The 24,848-nt window shown below is 35.0% G+C and overlaps 1 protein-coding gene across 3 annotated transcripts in view; it reads right to left on the bottom strand.

Moving 5' to 3' along the window:
* Positions 1–24,848, bottom strand: part of ARFGEF1 (ADP-ribosylation factor guanine nucleotide-exchange factor 1 (brefeldin A-inhibited)) — a 99,510-nt gene that overhangs the window by 7,947 nt on the left and 66,715 nt on the right. For all 3 annotated transcript variants that reach the window (XM_005866346.2, XM_014539803.1, XM_014539805.1), the window contains exons 20-34: positions 23,589–23,717; positions 22,516–22,674; positions 21,665–21,815; positions 17,717–17,807; positions 12,323–12,363; positions 12,059–12,228; positions 11,565–11,716; positions 11,262–11,434; positions 10,362–10,522; positions 9,340–9,470; positions 5,962–6,091; positions 4,925–5,060; positions 4,705–4,843; positions 2,734–2,806; positions 699–831 (exon numbers count right to left, since the gene is read on the bottom strand). In XM_005866346.2, coding sequence (XP_005866408.1) covers positions 699–831; positions 2,734–2,806; positions 4,705–4,843; positions 4,925–5,060; positions 5,962–6,091; positions 9,340–9,470; positions 10,362–10,522; positions 11,262–11,434; positions 11,565–11,716; positions 12,059–12,228; positions 12,323–12,363; positions 17,717–17,807; positions 21,665–21,815; positions 22,516–22,674; positions 23,589–23,717 — 1,969 coding nt within the window. The remainder of the gene's footprint in view (positions 1–698; positions 832–2,733; positions 2,807–4,704; positions 4,844–4,924; positions 5,061–5,961; positions 6,092–9,339; positions 9,471–10,361; positions 10,523–11,261; positions 11,435–11,564; positions 11,717–12,058; positions 12,229–12,322; positions 12,364–17,716; positions 17,808–21,664; positions 21,816–22,515; positions 22,675–23,588; positions 23,718–24,848) is intronic.

Consider the following 24,848-nt stretch of genomic DNA (forward strand, 5'->3'; position numbering starts at 1 on the left):
GTTGTCTTTTGGGATAAAAAATGTTTTGGAACTAGATAAAGTAGCAACTGCACACCATTGTGAATTTACTAAATGCCACTGAATCGTTCACTTTCAATTGGTTACTTTCGTTAAGTGAATTTCATCTCAATTTTAAAAAGCGATTTTTAAAGCTGTCCTATTGTCCTCTAAGGAGGAGGCAGTCTTTCCTCAGTGTTGTAATTTTCCTTCAGTAAACAAAATTTAACCTATTTAGTAAAAATAGAAGAACTAAGAAGGTGAGGAGAGGAGCGAAGATGACATGGGTGTGGGCAGCAGAGCATAAAGAAGGCTTGCTCCTCAGAGCGGGAGCTCCAGCTTTGGAAGCCCTCACCCCTTACTACCTCCCTTCATAGATGAGTAGAGGAGGGTCCATCAGGCCCTACTTTTGCAGGGAAAAAATGGGACTGACATGAAAGAAGGGGATGAGAGGGAAGACTCATAGGCTCAACACAAACACTAGCTGGTATGGCAGGTGTTAGCAGAGTTCCTGATCCTACTCAAGGGAGTATCTACCTATCTATCCTGGGAGGTTCAGGTTGGAGCGAACATAGTAATGAAGTGACCATACAATCAGTTACAGTATATTTGTTAGTAATAAAAGTACAAGCGAATTTCATCCCTTTCCTACATCAAACAAAACACACAATTTAGTTTTACTAAGAGTATAAATAACTCACTTGCTGAAGGTTTAATTTTGTTGGCTTCTTCATTCACAGTAGAGACAGAAGCCAATGTTGCTTGCTGTCTATTATCTGCAGATCTTGGTTGAATAGAATCATGGATATCTACAGATTTCTGTGATATTGTATCCTAACAAAATAAAAAAAATTCATTATAAGTACAATGAATAAAGCTTAAGAATAAAAACAGCATGGATGGAGCTGGAGAGCATCATGCTAAGTGAAGTAAGTCAGTCAGAGAAAGATAAGTATCACAGGAGCTCACTCATTTGTGGATTATAATGAACAACATAAACTGATGAACAAAAACAGATCCAGAGACAGACAAGCATCAATCAGATGCTCAAACCTCAGAGGGAAGGTAGGGGAGGGTGGGGGTAAGGGGTAGAGGTCAACCAAAGGACTTGTATGCATGCATATAAGCCTAACCAATAGACACAGACACCAGGGGGGTGAGGGCATGAACGGGAGTTGGGTGGGGGGCAATGGGGGGATAAGGACACATATGTAATATCTTAATCAATAAAAGAAAAATAGTTTCTATTATGCTGTGTTTTTTTTTTTTTAAAATAGACTGTGTCCCTATGAAAATGACATCCTACACATTGCAATTACAGATGCAATAAGAGAAAATTATTTAAAATTACCTATCCATTGACAGAGCCAATAGTCTTTAAGCAAAAAGCTTCCCTTCTGACTGCCAGGCTTAGGCCTGACACTACCCAAAAGCAAGAGATAAAAATGCTAAGTTCACTATGGGGGAAAAGTAGTCAACAAGACCCACGAACTGTCATGTAATCTAAACAGACTCCTGCAAGCTCTGTGCAGGCTGAGCTCAGGGAAGCTTTTTAAGGGTGAGATTTAGGGAAGGATGTTCTGTCATCCACGGAACCCACAACCAGAGGTCAGTGAGGAGGGGACCAAGTAGGAGTGCAGTGTCATGAAGAGAAGCTGAACGTTCAAGTCCAACAGAGCTATATCGGATTTCGCCCCAGAGTCACTAAGTGTAACGTTGAAAAAGCAATGAATCTTCCCAGACAGGTTTTCTGATTACTTCCCATATGGGTTATTATTATCTATGGATTTGACAATAAGTGCAAAGCACCAGTACAGTGTCAGACAATAGATGTAGTGACAGCAATACGATGCCCTCAGCGAGTCAGACTGTGGCTTAAGAGGGCGGAGCCTTCTGTCCTAACAGTCCCAGCCAGAAGCAGCCTCACCTGGGTTTCTGAAAGGAGCACAGGGGCCTGCGTTCCCCCAAACAGAGCTAATCACAATAGTATTTTAACATGGACTTACGTTATGACCCGCAGCGTATGACCCTTTATTCATTGCTCTGTACTAGTGTGAAGCAGGGATAACATGTACCAAACCTGGTTCAAAAAGCTGCTGGGAGAACTGCAGTGATGTGCATACAAGCCAAGGAATGCCAAGGGTTGCCAGCACCCATGGAAGCTGAGAGAAGCAAAAAGGATTCTCCCTCAAAGGCTTTGAAGGGAGTTGGCTCTGTGGATGCCTGGATTTTGGACTTTTTGCCTCCAGGACTATGAGAGAATAAATTTCTGTTGTTTTAAGCCACTTAAGTGTGTGGTAATTTGTTACATCAGTCCTAGGCAAATAAATACAGATGAAGGGTATATCAGAATTCTTTGTACCAGTTTTGCAACTTTTCTTTAGGGTCAAATTATATCAAAATTAAAAGTTTAAATGCAATATCCAATAATATCTTCAGCTTGGCATGGAAATCCATGCATTATCTGGTGCCTGCCTCTTACAACTCTTGAAGTCATTTTACTCTATGTTTCATCTTATAAAATATTTAAAATACTGCCTGCATGGTACTTACAGAGATAAATTTTAGCTACTTGGGAAATTGACCATCATGAAATTTAACCTGAGAATCTGGACAGTAGATTTATGCCTTCTTTTTAAAAGAACTGGGGTCATACAAAAGAATTTGGTCCATAGTAAAATTACTTATCACAAATAATTAAATAATTTAAAATATGCTTTACTTATTAGAACTTACCAACTGTTTTTCACTCACAGGAGAGGAAGGTAGGGGGACAGTTTCTCCGGAAGTGGGACGCCATGTCAAAAGCCTTTAAAATACCAAAATCACACCAGTCAATCACAGTGTAAAACATGTCGCATCCAACATATTTTGAAATGGGCACATAAAAGTCACATGAATATGCCAAAAACAACATATTCCTTCTCTGACTACTGTTAAGAGCAATTTGCTGAAAAAAAAAATCTACTGAGAAGTTAAAAATATATACTTCCAGAAAAACAATTAGCAGTTAATATAATTAAGAGTACTCGGGTCATCAGTTTTAGAAACTTTAAACTCAGTTTTTCTAAGTATTAAGGGTCATTAAGTATTGGTCAAAGTGAGATTTAAAAAAAGTTGAAGCTGTTTCAAAAAAATTCATAAACCTTTTTAGATTCTATTTTTTTAATGTATAAAAATAAATAAAATAAAATTTGGCCCCAAAGAGGACACTAAGTTGATTAGCTGCTTGGGACAGAAAGATGATTAAGACCTAAGTTTTTCTTTGAGAAGCAAGAGTTCCTGGGAAATGGGGCAGACAGGCAGTAAATACATCACTTTAGTTCAATATGGAGAGAACTCTGGTACAGAAACATGCTAGTAAGAGATGCTTATTAGATGATCTTTAAGATCATGTATCTTATATCTAGAATGTATACATTCAATGAATTAAAGCAGAAGCAGTTCTTTAAAAAAGCAATTCAGCCTGGCTGGTGTGCTCAGTGGTTGAGCATCGACCTGTAAACCAAGAGGTCACTGATTCAATTCCTGGTCAGGGCACATGTCTGGGTTGCAGGCTAGATCCCCTGTGTGGGGCATGCAGGAGGCAGCCGATCAGTGTTTCTCTCCCATCATGCTTCTATCTCTCTATCCTTCTCCCTTCCTCTCTCTCTTAAAAAAACACACCAATAAAAACATATTTAAAAAATTAAAAAAAAAATTCAGCCCAACTGGTTGTTCTAAAGACTTCACAGGGACAACAGCTAAGCAATAATTCATACAATAGCGGCCACAGATAAACTATGACAAAAATCTATCATTTGTCAGTTACACTGATCCAACAAAATGTGCACCAAAAAGTAAGAACTGTCAAATAATTATAAATAGGTCAAGGGAATTACTGTGTGTCCTTTTGGTGTAATCCTACCCTGATCTTTCCTAAGGGTGTGTTCCTCTTGTTTGACTTTGTATTTCCTAGTGATGAGGATATTTACCAGGAGATCATACCAGTACAAACACATTTAATTCATGTTAAGAAAAAGTTTATGATGCTTAAAAACGTGGACTGATCGTTTTTGTGTATAGTTTTATGCCAGTGCATTCACATATATCTACTTAGTAAGATGTTTTAGGTAACATTTAAAACATCTAATTAAGTAGATTTACATATCGTAGATGTAAGGTGAAGCTCTGGGCATGTCAAAGGGCCCTAAGGTACTGGGAAGTAAGCTCCAAGTCTGTCCTGCAAAACGTCCAGGAGGCATCAGTCACTAGGCAGACTCTATCTTAGTTTCCCCGTTGATAAAAACTCCTTCACTACAATTCAATGCCAAGTTTATCCCCTAGAAAATGATGAAAATTAACTGTAAAATGTGATAGGTGCAAATAAATCTTCCTAAGATTATTAAATCTACAATAATTGAAATATATGTTATTGTTGTTTTAATTCAAGACCATGGCTTGGTTTAGTCTAGATAAATAAACCCTTACAAAAGTGGAATCACTTCATTATGACCCCAATTTTGGATGATTAGACTAAAGGTTTTGGTTTATAAAGAATTTAATTTATGTATTTGTTATGGATTATAGGAGTTTGATTTGTAATAAATACAAATTCAAGGAACAATGAGATGTTTGAAAAAGGATTCTGTTATGAGAAATCACTAGTTACTATCAAACCTTTTATGTCCATCATTCAAAATATAAAGTTGTATAAAATCATCTTACGCATGTGGGATTGTAGTTTTGAAGATATCCAGTGTGCAGTTACAAGTTTTATCCCAGATTTCTAGGGTAAATTTTTCCCCATTCAGGATAACAACATTCTCTAAGCAGTTTGTACCAGATCGTGCTAACTGCTCATTGTCTAGAAAAGAAAAGAGCAAATCATTTGTATATTACCAGGGTCCAATTTAACACTTTGTGTCACTATCTGGCACAGACATACCTTGCTGCACACACCAGTACAGCTGGGCAAAAATATCATCCAAAAGCACATCACCGAGCACTTCTAAATACTGGGTGAACACGTCACAGATGGCATAAAGGGCATGATTACAGGTCGTTGTCATCCATTCAGCTTTCTGGGGGGGTGGGGCAGGGGAGAAAGTCAGACCATTCATCAACTACTAGAATTAAAAAAGAGGTATGTTTGCACGTGTAAAACGTAAGCCTATCCCTGTTCCTTTCAGACTTTTATTTCCCTCCAGAACATTACATTCACCTCACTTAATATCTGCTATCTATTTTTCTCCATTAGCCCATAACCCCTATGTATAAAATAATTTAACTATTTTTTGTACTGTTTGCTTTGATTGTGAAGAACTATCACTGCATTTTCTTGCTATTAGCATTATGACTTTTCAAACAATATGCATGAATAAACAGCAGGCCTTGCTCCAGCATATGACCGAACTTGAAAAAGAAATAAAGAGAAAGAAAAGGGTAGAAATTTATCCAAGTGGGATCAGTGTATCTTTTAAATTAAACTGACTTTCATGAAGTACAGTTATTTAAAAACACTATAAAAGACAAATAGGGCCATATAAAGTAAGTGTTTTTCTCAAATGCATAATGGACTAACCTGAACTGACAGTTTTCAAAAATAGTTTTGTGGTAGTGCATACGTATGTCTATTTATTACCATGTAGTCTTCAGTAATTCAGAATAAGAAGTCACTATGAATACTAAAGAAAGCTACTGGTGTTTATAGTTGTGACAATATTAAAGTGAGGAAAAGAAACTGGAAGTTCAACAAAAACATAAAAAAACAACAAAAAATCCCACCAATTCATTAACTCGGTTCTATCCCCAAATAGTGTTCTTGTTTATAAAGGCATACAATTTATTATAATGCCTTAAGTAAAATTTCTCTAGGAATTTTTTTTCTGTTCAATATGCTTAATATGAAATATTAAAATGTATTAAGAAAAATATTAAGAGCCTCTTGACTTAACTATATTAAATGAACATTTCATGTCTTACCTCTGTCTGCTGTTCTGGCAATTTCATGTTGTCAAAGATTCTGAACACAATTCTAAATAAATCCTGCCACCAGTGTTTTTCGTAAGTGTGGCCGTAAGTTTTCATTATTTCAAACATTACTGTTAAACCCCTAAAGTGATATAATGTAATTAGTAAAACTATAACACCAAAAAAGCATTGCACACCAGAATCTCCCTCCTATAACTGTTACAGTTCACAAAGCTACAGAAAACAAAGTTTAAAACTGGCTTTTACCTTGTTATACATCCAGCTTTCTTTAGAATGCATTTAGGAAAACATTTTAAATTTTTCTTTATTTTACTTTTCCTCCATTCCCACCCCATCATTCAGCATTTAAAAATAGTAAATGAAATTACAGATGGACACAGACCATCTTATTAGTGAATATTAATTTTGTGGCACTGTGACCAAGGAAGAAAATATATCAATTAACAGTCTAAGAACAAAAAATAGATTTTAGAAAATCTTTTTCAAAGAGCTATAGGAGTTTTTAGAGAATGCTATAATTGTTCATATAATATCTTCAAACAAAGAATTTGTAAAGCTAATCCACAAGATGTCCATTTGGGCAGGTCTGTTTTCTGCTGCATCCCGGGCACAGAGCATCTAGGAGGCACATGATGAGTACTTGTTGAACAAATAAAGTGCTTAGTATCAATTTCTTTGAATAAATGTTAAACCTAAAATTCTAAATTGTCTTCCTGATTATCTTCATCAAGACTAGAGGAGGGTGTACGGTGGGGGGTGGGGGGATAAAGGTTGATGGAGAGACTTGACTTGGGGTAGTGAACACACAACTGAGTACAGATGATGTGTTGTAGAATTGTGCACCTGAAACCCGTATAATTTTGTTAACCAGTGTCACCCCAATAAATTCAATTTAAAAAAATGACTGGTGTGGTTAAGTGGTTAGAGCATCATCCCAGGAACCTAAGGGTCACAGGGTTGATTCCCAGTCAAGGGCACGTACCTGTGTTGCATGCAGGTTCCCTCCCTGGCCCTAGTAGGAGAGTATGGGAGGCAACATCGATGTTTCTCTCTCTCTCCTTCCTCTCTCCCTCTCTTCCTTCCACTCTCTCTCTAAAAATCAATGGAAAAAATATCCTCAGATGAGGATTAACAAAAAGCAAAAGGAAACAAAAAAACCCATTCATGTAGCTATTAAAAAGCTTGATGTTTCCTCTGTTACTTTGTTCTAGCAAAATATAGGTATCCTTCGATTTAAAAAGGTTTATATTTCCAATAAGTCTGATGGTAAGCCAGAACAAAATTTTCTTTGAAAGGCTCCATAAAGACAACACATAGTCTAGCTTATTTGTTGCCATGCTTCCCTCAAGTCTAGTTCATGCCTGGTTCAAGTTAAGCTCAAAGTAAGTATTTGTTAAATGAATGTGTAAAAATAACATTATGACAGTTTGCCTTACAGCAAGTTCATAACAGTTTATCTGATTCATAAGATACCTAATGTGTAATGAGCGGAAGTAAAGAAGCTAGTCCACATTTCCCTCCACAATGGAAAAGGGCTCCCTCTTCCTCCATCCCCTGAGCTCCAAATCCATTTCCTCTCTTGCTAAGTAACTGGATGCTAACTCCCATGTCTGGGGAGAAGGGAATGTGGGAAACCTGTTTTTTTAGGCCCCCAAAGCAAACACAGATCTACAGAGGTTTCCAAGAATTTTTACTGTCGAAGAGGTCTTTTTTAAAACAATACTTCAGTTGCTAGTGTAGGGAAAAAGACTATTTGGGGCTCTAGGTTAATTATTTAACCATAAATCTACAACATTTTGAAGGAGTCAAATGAGAATGCAGGCAAAAGTATTTTACGATTAGTGTGTTATAAATAACAGCGTTACATTTTCACATATAATCTTAATAACAGCCCTACAGATCCTAGGGTGAGGTAAGAAAATGAAAGCCATCATGGAAGAGGTTTACTCATATTTTATCTCTTTTACTAACTAGAACACATACTTTCTCTTCCCTTTAATAACCAGAACCCATCCGTAATCGGAATATAAATATGGTGAGAAGTAAATCAGTGTGGTCCCAGACAAGAACAGGCTAAGAGGCTAAGAAAGCAGGCAGGTCCCTTGTCAAGATAAAATGTAATACACTGTTCTTGTGATTACTACACTCTGAAAAACTCCCAAGGTTGAGTCAAAGTTTGAGTTCTACTTTGGATAACTTACCTATGTCATAATTTTATTTTGTTATTACAAATACTATAAAAGTGAAGTTTCTTAGGAAATAAATCAAACTTAACCTTGGATGGGGGTGGCAATGGGGTGATTCTGGCATAAGGGGAGGAAATACTCATTCTTTCATTACATTTCTATCATTGATTTATTATAAGTCTGAACATGTTTCTGGTTTTAAAATGTTCAGTGAATTGTCCAAATGACGAATGATTCTCCTAAAAAGATGGCATAATTCAATGAGGGATTTTAACATGAAACTGAACTCATGATACACTCAAGCACTTTTGACAGATACTGTAATACAAGTTGGTCATTTCAATTTCAAAGTCACAAATACAGAGTGAGAAAAATTATCTTATGGGACTGATCTGAGATGTAACATGAGAAGTGTATGCTGAGCGCTTGTCTGGTTACATCATATCCAAAATAATTTCTTTACAAATCTGTTATATGTTCATATAGATCTTTTATTGAGAATATACTTTGGAAAGAGTTCAATTCTTTTTTAATAGACCTACGTTATTCAAAACTATATTACTGACCAGTCTTCAGAGAAAAAGTTCTTTACCTAAAATGCATCAAGGATGCGCATTTGGAAATTCTTCCATCATTCTTTAGGAAATAAAATAAATTTGCCACTAACTTCTATTTTTTAATTGGAAACAAATGTATGAAAAAAAACAGAATGTGTAAAGTATTATATTAACATAGAAGCTAAAACACAAAGTAGGTTATATTTAAATTTAGTAGGCTATATTTAAATTTTAAGGAAAAGCAATATATTTCCATTTTTTAACACTGCTATAGCTTAACGTATTTTTAAATCTGCCTATCTAATAATTGTTATCTACATATATAAAAGTCTAATATGCAAAGTGTCTCCTCAGGAGTTTGACTGACGGGGAGATCGCTCGCTCGCTATGACATGCGCTGACCACCAGGGGACCCCGGCAAGCAGCTGGAAGGCCCCCATTGATCCTGATCGCCGGCCAAGCCTAGGGACCCTACTCGTGCACAAATTTCGTGCACCAGGCCTCTAGTATTTGATAAAACACATGATTTATGGCCTTTCACTACTAAACTTTGTGTTCACATAAGGAAAGTTAATTTAAGTTAAAATAAGCCTTACAAAATGTTAATTACAAATACTGATTGTTACCTGGTTCTTACATCTAATTTGCATCTATTGATGATACAGGATAACTCAAAGAGGATGGGGAACCATCCTCTCACCCACACCCTGTCTTCAGGCGCCACATTCATATCGTCGCTTGTGTATTCCTTAAAAGCCTTCAAGAAGAAAGGTAGGGTTATTAAAGGCAAAACATAATGCCTACATTAAGCACATTTCTCTAAAACTTTAAAAAATGCTTTACAAATCAAAGTGAACAATTGGATAAAACACAATTAATTTGTAAAAATGATGGCGATTATAACTTCCTATAAAGAGCACTGGACCAGAACCCAAAAGTTGGTTTCAGCTTCAACTCTGACACCAGATTTCTGCATTATTAACCAGGTTAAATCAGGTTTTCATTTTTACCATTTGAATGGTTATGACACCATGTAGCCACACTAACCACACTGGGGAAATGTGAGGTCAAATGAGTCAATGCAGGTTTAGGTAAAAAGTATAAGCACCCCATAGGTCCATGTCAATATGCAGTAAAAATCTTATTACTAAATCTATGATGTATCACTTCTCCTTATGGTGGTTATAAAGAGACTCAAATATGTGAGTTAAAGTTGGCAGGCAGGTTGCCAATTCAACCTTTTACTCCAGTGCTGAAGCCCACAGTCAACTTCAGTACTGCAGACGAAACACAACAGGCAAAAAGCCGCACAGGAATGGTTAAAAACACAGGCTTGGGTTCGAACTCTGTCTCCTTAACTAGCCCTTCAATCACAGACACATTCTTTAACTTCTTTGTGCCGCAGATTTCCTATCTGCATGGGACTGTAATTGTTATGAAGACGAAACAAGTTAATACGGGTGAAACACTCTGATACTTTCAATTAGCGTTAGCTATCAAGGACTGCCCATTATGGCTCAGAATCAAGCTCAGATAATTTTTGGGTTTACTGAAAAATAAACGCTTCATATCTTCTTAATTTCCAAGTAAATGTAGATCTCAGACTGGGAATAAATAGTAAAATTTTGTTTACAAAACGACACTGCACCTGCGGTCTGTCAGACACGTATTTTGCACAATGGCGAATGAGTCGGATTGCTTCCATACTTGTGTCTGGGAAAGCTGCATTGCACGCAAACTCAGACAAACACTTCACTGCATCCTGGAAGGAATCAATGGTCGCTGGAAAGTGTTTTTCAAACACAAGAGCTAAAAAGAGGGGAAAATGTATCAAAGTAATTATAATGTCAATTATTCTGAATTGCATCAAAAAATACATCAACCTGGTACACAGCAGGTACTATATCAACAGTTGTTGAGTGAGTACACAAAATTATGTTTAATCTCTCTTTATCTCAGTTTCTTAATGTATAAAATGAGAATTACAATATCCACAGGATAGTTGTAAGCACTAAAATAAAATAATGTAAGTAAAAATGCTTAATTCAAATAAGCACTCAAATAATAACTATGATAACGTCATTATTCTTGATGTTTTTGATGTTGGTCATCATTATAATCTTCCAGATAGGTATAACTTATATTTTTAATATTTTATTCTCCCTCAAAGTCAAAGTGTAGTGGGTAAAAACAAAGACTTTGTCTTAAGGCTCCCTAGCTTTGAATATCAGCTCTATCACTAGTTCTGGGCCCGAGTTTCCCAATCTATGTATTAAAGAGGGGTGACATTAAAGATACTTATCTCATAGTTGTGAAGACTGAAGAAAACACATGCAAAGTACTTACAGGGCTTGTCATATAGTAAATGTCCAATAAACGTTAACTATAATAATATATTCATCATTTACTCTGCTATGTAGGCAAAACTTGAAAACCATAATAGACCTACAACCTTATATACTTGAATTATCTTCTGAACAGATTATAGTTTCATTCATTCATTCCTTTTTTTTCTTTTAACTTAAACACAGTTAAAAGAAATACTCACTGACAATATGCCCTGTTGTTTGGAATGCAAGTTCCACTATGCTTTCATCTTGATCAGATGCAGCTAGATGAAATACAGAGAAAATGTTCTTCCATCCAGACCGAATGTTAGCAGCTTGAGAATTCACCATCTGTGCTATACATCGCACAACCATATCTCGAATGGTTGGAGACCTAAAATATTAATTTCTTGAATAAGCATATAGATAAAACATCAGTTTTCTTTCCCTTTTTCTGTTTTTCTCCCTGCACTGAAAAATAATAAAGTATTTTTTGATATTAAGCAATTCAACAAATATAATACCTGTTCCGTTTCATTATATGTTCAAAAGGTCTTAAGAAATCCTTCTGGAATCTGAAATTAGCAAGCTCCCCTTTCTCTAAGAACTTCATTGACAATTGTCTCAAGGAGTCTACTGCAAAAATAGCTACGTCTTCATTAGGATTACAGCCAACCTGCAATGGCAACAGAAATAAAGGGTGCTAATGTCAGCGGTGAAAATATAATTTTTTATTTTTGTTTTAAAAATAGTGTATCATTAATAGTGTATATAAGTAAATCCTAAGATTCTTTATAAAAGCACTAATTGCTAATAATATTTCTCAATAAGAAAAACATTATTTTAACTAAATCCTTAAAACCTAGAGCTAAAGAAAAAACAGGACTCAAAGGGTTTTCTAAATTTAATCTTAAAAAAATTGCTTGGAAAGAAAAATTCTCAATTAGATTATGATAAGGAAATTTTACACAATGAAAAATAACATAAATGTAAGCAAATCCTATAATTATTTAAATACCTTATTAAAATGATCTCCAATAACTTCCCAAATTCGAGACCATTGCAATCTTATTCTTCCCATGTTGTAATATGATATTTCTACTATTTTTTGTAGACTAAACATTCTTGGATGTGTAGTGGAAAGTAATTCATCCATAGACACAGCACAGAGCCAACGGACAAAATCCACTATAATATAAATAGATTTACAATTTTTTAGCTTAATGTTCAAGTCTTTTAGCCAAACAACCAGTTTATAAGTGAAATAAATGTACATACTTACCAATAGCATTTCCATCTAGCCTTGTAGACCCTGTAAATATTCTAAAGGAACAGAACAACCCCATGAATAAAAATTGTATAGCCTGAAAAAAATATGTATAGTCTCACATCTATTACATCAATTCAAATGTGGCTACTTTTATCTGTTTTAAAGGAACTAAAGAAATCAGGTAGTCAAATGAAAATTTTTATTATCCTATACTTTAGAAACTATAATTTGATGTTCCTCCCTCTTACCTTTTCATTCAGTAATATATTAAAGTAAAGAATATATGGTTCTAATTTTATTAGTAAATTTACAAAAACTAGTTATCTTATGAGACTCAGAATAAGAAAAATATTAATTTGCAAAACTAATAATTGGTACACTATAAAACAGAAAAATTTTCAATCTTTTCCTGATTATCTATTAACAGTAACAAAATTTTAAAATGAAAAATTCTACTTAATTTCTACAAGTAATGTATGTTTGATTAGAAAATTCATTTATGTTACGTTACAAGCGATTTAACAGAACCTTATAAATAGTCTCCAACAGTTTCACCAAGAAGTAGCTGACTGGCTTTTCTTAGGGCATTCAAATACTTAGTGTTAAGCTATACTGTCCAGCTTTGCCCAGACTTCTTCACTGAGTTCTGTTTCTGTGTTTCAAAGTTTCATAAAAGACTTCAGCATAAACATATTAGTCCTCTTTTTTAAAGTCTGCATTTTTATCTATGCACTCAGTGGGTTTATAACCAAGGGTTTGAATGTGACTTCCAGAATGAAATGATATTCCTCAATTTAAAATAAATACCATAAGATCTGCATGGTAAAGAAGAAAACTTAAAGGCAGGAGCAGGTCAAATATTAAACTTAGAAATAAAAGTAATCATAACAGTAACAGCTACCAATAATCACAAGGTGGGTATTATCCTGACTGCTTAATATATCCATTCAAAATAATAACCAATATCTTGGGAAATAGGTACCATTATACTCCCAATTTTATGGGAATTTCCTAAAAGTATCAAAACTAGTAAGTGCTAGAGCCAAGATTCAAACCAGGGCAGCCTGACTCCAGAGGCCACCTTCTTCTTCTTCTTCTTTTTTTAAAAATATATTTTATTACAGCCTGACTCCAGAGGCCACCTTCTTCTTCTTCTTTTTTAAAAAAAATATATTTTACTGATTTTTTACAGAGAGGAAGAGAGAGGGATGGAGAGTTAGAAACATCGATGAGAGAGAAACATTGATCAGCTGCCTCCTGCACACCTCCTGCTGGGGATGTGCCCGCAACCAAAGTACATGCCCTTGACCGGAATCGAACCTGGGACCCTTGAGTTCTCAGGCCGACGCTCTGTCCACTGAGCCAAACCGGTCAGGGCCAGAGGCCACCTTTTTAACCACAGAGCTACATTGCCCCACACTTACTTGAGCAAAACGTAATTTAAACATTTTAAATATATTCTAGTTTTTTCCTGCATCCATAATATAAATGTTCTGAGTATATTATTTTTAAGATTAAAACAATAACATATTGTTTTAATCTTAGTGCCCTTGAATGCCTATCTATGTGTTCTGGCAATGAGTAACAAAAACAAGACTGGAAAAACTACTTAGAAACTAACAACACGATAACTCAGAATCTGACCTCCTGCTAAAGGAATATCTTGAGATTTCCCATACTGCTCTTCTCAAGAGAACAAAACAACAATTCAAAGATCTGGCTAAAAACACAATCTGGGAGAAAATATAAGAGTAATAGGGCCCCATTTAATTCAGTGATTTGACTAGATCCAGATATTAACATATATAAAGCTTTCACATGAACAAGCACTGAAAATTGCTAGACTATGCATTATATGTGTCATTAGCCAATTTATCAAACTACAGGTATCCCCAAGGAGCAATGTAAAAAAACAAAACAAAAAAACAACCCACACCAAAACCAGAGTCAAAACTAAATAGTATAGGAGAAAGAAATGAAACAACAACAAAAAATGTTTAACTGAGAAAGAGGCAAGTGGCAAAAGTTGAAGGGGTAAAGAATAGAAACAGAAATGGAGATTATATATAACTAGAGGGGATATATGCAACTCTGAATGCAGTGAAATAATGGAGAACAATGGCCACAGAGGGGTTGCAGCAGCAATTAGATGGGTCCTGTAGACCCAGGTGATGATGGAAGGCAGTGGAAGCATGCATTCTGGGAAAGCGCATTCAGATGCCTACTCACTTGGTAGCCTCTGAGAGGTGCCCTATTTCTGGTAATGCTTCGCTAAACATAAGTGATAGATAGAAGCACAGTGGTCTGTGGAGGCATTTAAAATTAAGCCTTAATATACCAAGGCAGGAGAAAAAAGCTGTTTCACAAAATCAGCCTATGAAATAGATTCTAAAGTCCCTGTAGGAAAAGCAAAGGACAGTAGCATGAGGATCTTGTGTGCTAATATTAAAAGACATGTCCGGAGGTGTGAGTAGAAAAATAAATTTGATATATTACTGATTCATCCATATCATGATAGTAATACAGCAATGCCAAAAAAAAAAAAAGATTGACCAAACTTGCAGATTCAAGATTTAAAAAACATTAAGCTGTATGTAACACACAGGCTAAGTAAATTACTATATATGTAAAAATTTTTCACAGTGAAATATCTGAGGTAACATTTATTTCTTATATCTACCTGAAAGATATTTTTGAGCAAATGAAGTGGGGGATGAGCTGTATGTATTTTCTAAATAGTGACAATGTTTCAAAGTGTGAGATGAGCCAGTTTTACAAAGCTAGATCTGATGTGCTTCAAAAACCATAAAAACAAAAACCATGGTATTAATTAACTATTTTGTTTTTTTTTTTAACTTTTAGAGATAAACCATTCTGGGACAAAAATCCATCCCTGCATAGTTTAGGATACCTATAAAATTGGTCTAGTTTAGCAATGGCTAGCAAATTCTACCCTAGCAAATCCTAGAGGATCAGGTACTCCAGATTAAAGTGCACAATATTCTCCTAAATTCTAATGGATTCCTAAGACTACAAAAGTGGAGATAATTAGGATATATTATCATTAAAAACTTGAAGGTTTTTAATGGAATCAGCAATTTTTCTGTTAAGAAACAGAAGCTATAAATAATTAAGCAAAAAAGAATTATTTTTATTTTCATTTTTAGTTCCTATACTTGTCAGAAGAGATTTTTCAGAACAATAGGCCTAAGAGTAGGAAAATGACTGTTTTTGCTGGATAAGTACAGTTTTCAAGGATGATACCTGGTAATATTTCACCACTGTCTTGAATTCCAGGGCAATCTCAGTTAGCTTATAGACTAGAGTCCAAATATTACATATGAATATAACCTCAGATATCTGAGAAGAAATTCAGAAGAAATGTAATGAAAAAATGAAATGCACCACACAAGAATAATATAATCTTATATCAAAGATGTAGCTTTTGTTTTCATTATAAGCTAAAATTTAAATACTGAGTTTTTATATAAAATTGGACATTAATTTTATGTTTGCAGAAGACTTTGGTGATGATGTTGAGAGGACAAAGTACTAGTACTTATGCTAGGATACCTGTGAAACAGTATAAATTATTAAAACAGACAAGCATATTATCTGTTCAAATGAATAGTACTTATGCTAGGATACCTGTGAAACAGTATACATTATTAAAACAGACAAGCATATTATCTGTTCAAATGAGTGACATGTCTACCTATAACAAACAATGGATAGTTGAATAAATCAGAACGAGGTATGCTCATATAAAGTATATTATGGAAACAGAAATAGTAGGTAAAATGTTGACTCTTGCCTGAAGAGATTCCCATAGTGACAGTGAAGGTGATTTTCTGGAAAGCAAGAAAACCACTTGGAAAAAAGCTACCCTGATAGCAGAAAGGCAGACATTACACTGCTCTGAAGTTGCACATGCAGGTAGAGAGGTTTAGAGTGCACACTCAAGATAGGCTGCTTGACTGTACGTCTTGGCTCCATTCCCCAAAACTCTCTATGAATGAAACAGTCATCAAAATAATGAAGACCCAGTTAGCCTGGTTGTGGAATGAGCAAGTTATTTAATTTCCCCACGTCTCAGTTTCCTTATCTGTAAACTGAGGACAATAATACTCATCTAATGAGGCTACTTAAAGGATTAAACTAATAATACAGGTAAAGCACTTTGAAATATACCAACCTTGTGGTAAACCTTCTAATTATATAGTGGGTATATCAGTGGTTCTCAACCTTCCTAATGCTGCGACCCTTTAATACAGTTCCTCATGTTGTGGTGACCACCAATTTCATTGTTACAAATTGAACATAATTAAAGCATAGTGATTAATCACAAAAACAATATATTATTATATATGTGTTTTCCGATGGTCTTAGGCAACCCCTGTGAAAGGGTTGCGACCCATAGGTTGAGAACCGCCGATGTAGATGCTACACAATCTTTCTTCATCCTTCCCAAGAAAAATGCAAATAACCTCCTTCCCCTAACAAAAAAGATTGCAAGTGGACATTAAGAACTATTTTCAAGGATAAAAGTTCCAGGGAGTACTTCCAGGGTCAGTAGCCTGGAACACTCTAGTTCTGTCTGTACTTAGAGCAAAAAGTTTTATGTGATGCAAAGTAAAATAATGGATCAGCATGAGTCTCAAAGCACCAAAACAAACAAACAAACAAACAAACAGCACATATTACATTTATATTTTTGCAAAGTTTCCATAAAAGTGGCAAAGAAAAAAAAATTTAAATGTCAGATTTGTAAAATGTTAAGTTTCAATTTGGGGGGCATTCATCTGGTAAAAACTAATATTAAAAAAAACACCACACCACTAAATGTTCTATATACTAGAAATTTTAAAAATCTGAAACTAAATATTCCCATAGTAAAATAAACCAGAGTATGGTTTTTCTTTTAGAAAACAAACTAAAAATGAGGAATACCTGGTAATGTCTATAATATACCAATTTCCAAGTTCTTTCCAAAGAAGCTTATAATGAGAATTGCCAGCAAATCCCTTCATTTTACCCCTAATGCAGTCCTCTATCAGAAAGAGAAAGTACACTCTGTTTCCCAATAGGGATAATAAGGGGAATGTTTTCTATACAGGAAATCAAACATTTCTGTTCTTTTTCATCAAGGTTACTATTTGCCTAATGCCCACTAATATCTACTAAAACTTATATTATCATACTGTTTCTTTCCTATATTCTATAACCTAAAATGCAAAGGTATGTGCTTCATCATTTAAATCACATCATATTACAATACAGTCTTACATTACTTAACGAAAGTTTTTTTGGCAATAAAATTTTCTGTTTACTACTGTGCACAAAATAACTAAATGCTACAGAATTAAACCAGTTTCATTTGAAAAGGGAATAAAGTGAATACCTTACCTATCTACAGCAACAACAACACTTTGAGAACTGGTTTCTCCAATGGATTCCTGAATACTTGCTATCTGCTTCCAGTCCACATTTCCTCCAACTACCACACATAAAAGAGAGTTATTTCAGTTTGAAAGTAAGTCTGAATGCTGGAAGAACACACTTAGAGTTCTAAAATACATTTCTAAAATCAGTTATTTTCCTAATGAAAGAAAGAATGCTTTGGGTGAACAATTCGTTTGGCATCAGTGACCTTTATCAAGGCAAAATGTGCTTAATGAGCTATACTAATTGGTACACAGACATGGTTATAAAGATGTAAACTGTGTTTGCAAAAATTACACAAATTAGGGCCACTGAGAATTTAGAGCACAAATTAATGACATTAGGCATAATTACTCTTAGTGTTTAAGAAAGACAGTACTAGTTCAGGTTCCAATGATACCCTCTAAGGATGACTCCCAACTCCACATAATCAGATCTCCCTTGTCATTTAATCTCCAGTCCCTGTTTATAAATGCTTATTGAAAATTCTAACTATATGTTCTAACATCCTCTTATTCAAAAGAAGAATTTATTTTCCCCAAAAAACTGGTTCCATATGTCAGACAGCAGAACAACTTCCCCAAGTTTTCAAACTCTTAACCTTACAATCATCTTCAAGATCTTTCCACTAGTCACTAAATCTTTCTTTTGACCTGTTTTCATATAATTCATTAATTTTCATTCCTACTCAGTTGAGATGCTTATAATTTCAGGCCCAGATAATTGAAAGTTTCCTGAATGCTCTCCTTGCTGCTAATTTCTCCCCTCTTAAATCTCTCCTTCATTCTCTTGCCAGATTAACTTTCCTAAATCACCAGCTTCATTTTGCTTACTATTACTTTCAGGATAAAGTATAAACTTTTCAACACAGCATTTAAGGCAGTTCCCTTCAACATTCTAGACAATATAGCGTCTCTATTCAGGACATTCCCTCAACTATTTAAAACCCTATCTACCAAGACCCAGTTTGAGTTCCCAATGAAGGATTCCTCTCCACTGCTCTCATCTTCCTCTGAACTAAGCATTTACTTATAGAAGTACTACTCAAATCAGAATTTCTTCCATATAGTTTCATATAAATTACTTTGGTTGTGTTAATATTGCCTTCTCAGCCAGATAAAAAGATCCCTAAGGTTAGGAACCAAGACATATACATTTTTTTTTGTATCCCCCTACACTTCACTCAATATTAAGTGCAAAGCAGATGCTCAATAAATACTGTTGACTTGACTGACCAGATACTCAATAAATGCCTTTAAGAATGGAAACATAATAGATGACATTATTTAAACTAGCTGGACTCAATTCTATTCTAGCAACCGAACAAAGTAAAAAAGATGTCCTGTCCTCAGAGTTAACAATTTACCAGGAGAGACACAACTTACAACCAACTTTAATACAATGTAATGATTACTTCATGACTGAAACAAACTAATTATATATAATATAAATTTTGCTAAATATAATTAATTTTGATGGGATAAAGGAGAATGGGGATGTTAACTCATGGGAAGGTTTCAAATATGAAATATTAATTTAAGTTGGACCCAGAAGGATGATCATGTGGGAAAGGAGACAAGAGGAAAAGCAATTCAGGTAGAAGGAGCAGCATATATAACGTACTGGAAGTGTGCAAGTGGATCAATCAGATAAATATATACCCAGCCCTATCAACTTGGCTAAAATGAAATACTTAGTACATTAATAAATTGTGCATAATTTATATTGGTGCATAACTTACTTGGTGCAAAAATTAATACTTGGTATATAAACTAATACTTGGTGCATTATTAAATGCTGTTAATAAAGGATATTATTTAAACACACACACACACACACACACACACACACACACACACACACACACACACATATACAGACTAAACCAACTTGATTGTCTGTTCTACATCATCTAGCCTTAATTCTGACTACAGCATCCTGCTGAAGAAAGCATCTGTTGTCTGGATAGGTGACAGGGCACAGATGTACAGGGGTGAACATCTGCTACATGGGATTAACCAATGAGATGGCCTGAAAGGCGAGCTCTGCCTAACAGGCCAAGTCAAAAGACTGGCTCTCTCTTGGATGTAGACTCAAAAATGAGAGACCTGATCTATCAGGAGTGAGTGGAAAATGGGGCAGGCTAAAAGAGGTAGATAATATAAGAGAAAGCCTAGATAAAGCATGAAAGAGGTAGAAGAGTATGGTTGGTTACTTGAATGGCTTGGAAGTCTGACATTTTTATTTCACTTCCAGATCCCAAAAAGTGTGTATTTTTCTGTAAATGCACTTCTCCTGAAAGAATAAGGCAGACCATCTCATATCCTTGCAACCTAAATGGCACAACGGCACAGTGATCAAATTAATTTTAATTCACTTCCAAATATACTAATAGTAAATGTTATCAGCATGCATTATTTATTGTTTGATTAAACTTTTAGGAGATAAAAAAACTTCACTGCTATTTTATTTTTAGTGTAACCTACTTCTGTTGCTTGGCAAAACGGAGCCTTGGCAATTTGTACTTGTCATTATTTTGGCCTTCCCACACTCCTTAGTTCTTAAAAAAAAAAAAGGCCTTTCAAAAGCTATTGAATCAATCATTGCACATTCATTTCACTTGCCTGTAAACATTTTTCATCTGTATCTTGTGCTATCTTCTGGAGTAATTATAGTTCTAATGTTCCAAGTCAGACTTCCAGATTATATAAGTCACCATGCAGGTGCTCAGGCAGTTCTAAATCCTGCTGCTGGGTCACCAAGTTATTAGGTCTACAACTGCATCACCCAGAACCACAGCATCTAAGACACAACTGAGGTACAGACTGCACTGCTGGCTGACACAGTTGGATAACCACTGGGAACTAACTGTCCCAGTCCAACTTGAAGCCACATATGGTCCTGGTCTTTACTTCTTTCCCTATGGATCGTTTTTCAAGCTTGAAATTCTTTTGGATTTCCTAAGAATTTTTACTGCAAGCAACAACAGAGAAATCACTAAAAGATAAAAAGAGAAATTTTCCAGAAATATAATGTTACAGTACAAAGCTTTAAAAGGTAAATACTGCTAGATCTCAGGTGTATTCCTTCTTGCTAAGTCATGTCTCTAGATTTCTTGGTTAAAGTGGGGTGGGGAATAAGGACAGAGAATAATCCAGAAACCATTAATAGATTTGTCTACATACCAAGTCCATTTATATATATTCTTATTTAATCCTAACAACTCTATAAGTAGATATTACTATTAGTTTGAAAAAGATTAAACCAAAGCTCAGAGAATTAGTTAATTGCACACAGTCAGGAAGAAATTTGCAGAATTCAAACCCAAAAGTATAGTATTCAAAGTGAAAGACAGTCTAAACTTTGCCTCTTCCCTGATGAAACTTTTTTCCATTTATGACTAAAAATGCATGGCCTTTGGCTCTCCTGTATCCATTAATATTTTCCTTTTTTTCTATTGGGTTAAATCTGGAAGTTCCTGGCCAGACTGAGCAAACGGGAAACCATGGGCAAGTTTCCATAGTGGCAGAAGAATTTAGGTAGGTCTGCACAGTACCTTTAAAAAACCTGAATGTGAGTGCTTTCTCCAATTGCCCTTACTATTTACAATCTTATACAAGCCTTCACTCATTTAAGTTACCTACTTAGTCTTAAAAGCAGTAACTTTAATCTGTACCTTTCTTCTACCCCCAACTATGAGATTAAGAGTAAACCTCATTTAATGTTGCAAACTATTTCAGGCAAAAAAGACTTAGTTCTCTATACATTCATCTTGCTTTTCCTCAGAACGATAGCCAATGGGCATTTTATCATATCCCTCCAATTATATTTCATTCCTACAATAAAGTTACTTAGATTGAACAAGTTAAACAATTTTTGATACTTCATAGAAATAATTTGTAAAATGCTCACCCAGCCCTAGCCCCACAAATTCATCAGGAGCCTGATCTTTCGTTCCAGTAAGAGATCCTTCTCTGCCTCGCACTGTTCCAGAAATGTACCGAGGTTTCACTCCAGTTCCTATAAGTTGTGCAAGCTCCAACTGACTGATGCACTTCAGAATCTTAATTTTAAAAAAGAAGAAAAAACTTAATTCCATGTTAAAAATGTTTGCAAATATATTTAAATGTATGCAGCCAGGATTTAAACTTAGGCTACATTATAAATCACTAGAGGCCCGGTGCACCGGCCTGGGGGGACCAGTGGACCTCCGCACCGCTGCAGCCTGGCCTTACCCTCCAGTTCATCAGGCTCCAGCCCGCTGTTCTCGTTGATCACGCACAGTATGAAGTAGTGCTCAAAGCCGCAGGCGGTCAGGGAGGAGCCTGAGCCCGGGCTGGGCACCCTGCTGCTCCCACTCATCCTGGCCCCATTGAGCCTCTGAGCCTGCTGCCACTAGTGCGTGTAGAGGTAGTGTCCACGGGAGAGGATCATACAGCTGAACTCCCTAGCCGTCAGCCCAGCGTCTGGTGCCCATCTGCAAGCTGAGCAGCACTCCCACTGTGAGAGCACACTGACCTTCAGGGGGCATCTCCTGCATTAAGCATCTGCCCCCTGGTGGTCAGTGCACATCATAGCTACTGGCCAGTCATCCGGTCTTCTGGTCGCTTAGGCTTTTATATATATAGATTATAAAAAGCTATCTGTATCTACCCCGAATGTACTTAATTTTCTCCCCAAACACTTAGGCATGTCAGTGATAGAATATTTAGCTCATTTTATAAATCAAATTACAAAACTGAAAACAGAGAAAGTGCTTATACCTCATGCCATGAATTTCCTAAATAATTTCCATCTGTATGAGCCACTGTGATAAGCGTTTTTATTGTGTCAATGTTCTTCTGTTTCATTTCAGTAATACCAGAACTCACTGTAAGTAAGGTAAATCTTGCTAGTGCCTGAACATACGCATCTCTTTCCAGCTATAAAAAAGAGAAAAGTATACTTGACATGGTTGTAAACACAACAGAGTGATCCTTAATTCCCTAATGACAAACTGTTTACTTGTTTAGTAAGTTTTTAACTGACAAATCATAACTTATATACAATACCTCAAACTAGAGTGTTTAAGATAAATGAAACAAAATTTCTAAAATACAAAGGTGAAGGTGTCAAATCAAGATGAGATTTTATTAATAATAAATTCATATAGTAGAAAAACATTCATTGAATATTTGTTTCAAGTACTGTGTGAACTAGCAGAAACCTTACTTATAAACTTGCTCACTTTTTCATTACAAGTAGACTGTGCTTTTTAAGTCCTATCATTCATAATAAAATATAAAATAGTTTTAAAAAAAGAAAGCAAGCTTTGACTACATTTATTATCAGACAAAGCATATAAATTACTAGAAGGGGCTATCTTCATGAAAATTATGTACTATATACCTGGTTTTCTTAAACTTGTTCTGAGGGTTAAGACATATACACACACATACACACATATATATATATGAAACAGTTTATTCTTATATTATTATTTATTAATTATTGTATTATTCACTATATGAACAATTATAAACCTACTTTCTGTATATAAAATATGAAAATATATGTGATTCAATAAGAACTTGCAACATATTTATTTAAATAAGATATCAAAATTAACATATAGGAATTCAAAGTCTTGGGGAAGAATTGCAAACCAAAGTTATTATGAATTTTAGGCACATCAGTATAGAACTACTCTGTCATAGATTCTCAGATTCTTAAATATTAAGATTTAAATTACATCATAAACTTGAAATTCGTTTTTCCTAAGTCAAACATAAAAAAATAATTTAAACTATAGTAATGGCATAAGTAGACTGACTACAAAGGCAAATTTCTTTATTACCTGAATGCTGAAAATGCATGCAATTCTGATTGCACATCTTATACCTTCCAGGCAAAGAGAAGCTACTTCAGTATCATCACAGTCTTGTAGACCCACACTGAATGCAGCCAGAAAAGGTGTCCAAGCCAACTGGGAAAATTAAAATTTAAAATATATCATGTATATCAAGTGTTAATTAAAAATTATGATAATACTACATTCATATTTCTCAAGGCTTTCAGACAATAAATAACTTGAAGTTCTGGAAAAAAAAAGCATAGCTATTTGGAAAGCTTTCTTAGACAAAAGGAAAGAAAACGATTTAATGCTGCCTGGTCTTAAATAAATAAAAGAATAAGATCATAAATTCAGCAGAAGGCATTACGAATATTTTAAGTGCAGCATTTATAAATTATTCACACCAATAAAATGGGATAATCAGTATTCAAAAATGATATCACTTATACCCCTGACTTAAGAACTCATCTCTCTCTGCAAGCTTTTTCCCTTGCAATATCATGGGCTTTTTATTTCCAAGAAAATCCTTTAGCATTTTCTACTTGCAGCAATTCTATTACTTTCTTTACTTTAAGCATGCTCCCTGGACATCATTTAGCCTTTTTTTTTTTTTTGCAGTCAAATACTTTACATTGACATGTCAGCAATAACCCTGGACAATACTTTAAAAATATAGTTCAATAAAATATTTCTTCATTATAGACAGTGAAAGCCAACAAACACTAAATTTTACTATAAAAACTGAATACCTACTTTTAATGGAAAACAAACAAAAAAAGAGCTACCCTTTGATTGCTGAACATGCTAATGTCAAAACATAGAGATTAGTGTGTGCGTGTATGACTTTGACATGTCTGATGTGAGAGTATTTGCTTTTAATAAGTCGTCATGAAGCAAAACTATAAACCATATAGCCATACAGATGAAAAAATGTTTGTATGAGTGTGCTATAGAAATGACAACTAAAATGTTTAAAAGATCTAAAAAGTTTTTAGCATTATGAAGGAAAACACAACACTTTGCTTGTAACAGCAGAAAGTTTAGAAATAAAGCGTATAATCCCTAACAAATAACATAAACCACAGTACCTAACTTCAAGTCTTAGCTTTGCCACTTATTTAATCTTTCTGAAACTCAGTTTCCTCCTGTTTAATAACTGGACTATCACTGTGAAGAGAAGCTTTGGGCAGCATATGAAGTGCAGAACTTTTAAAATACAAAGTACTACATGGAAGTAATAAATGACACATTCCACTAGAAACC

The sequence above is a fragment of the Myotis brandtii genome, unplaced genomic scaffold (genome assembly GCF_000412655.1).
Source record: "Myotis brandtii unplaced genomic scaffold, ASM41265v1 scaffold23, whole genome shotgun sequence".
Classification (NCBI taxonomy): Eukaryota; Metazoa; Chordata; class Mammalia; order Chiroptera; family Vespertilionidae; genus Myotis; species Myotis brandtii.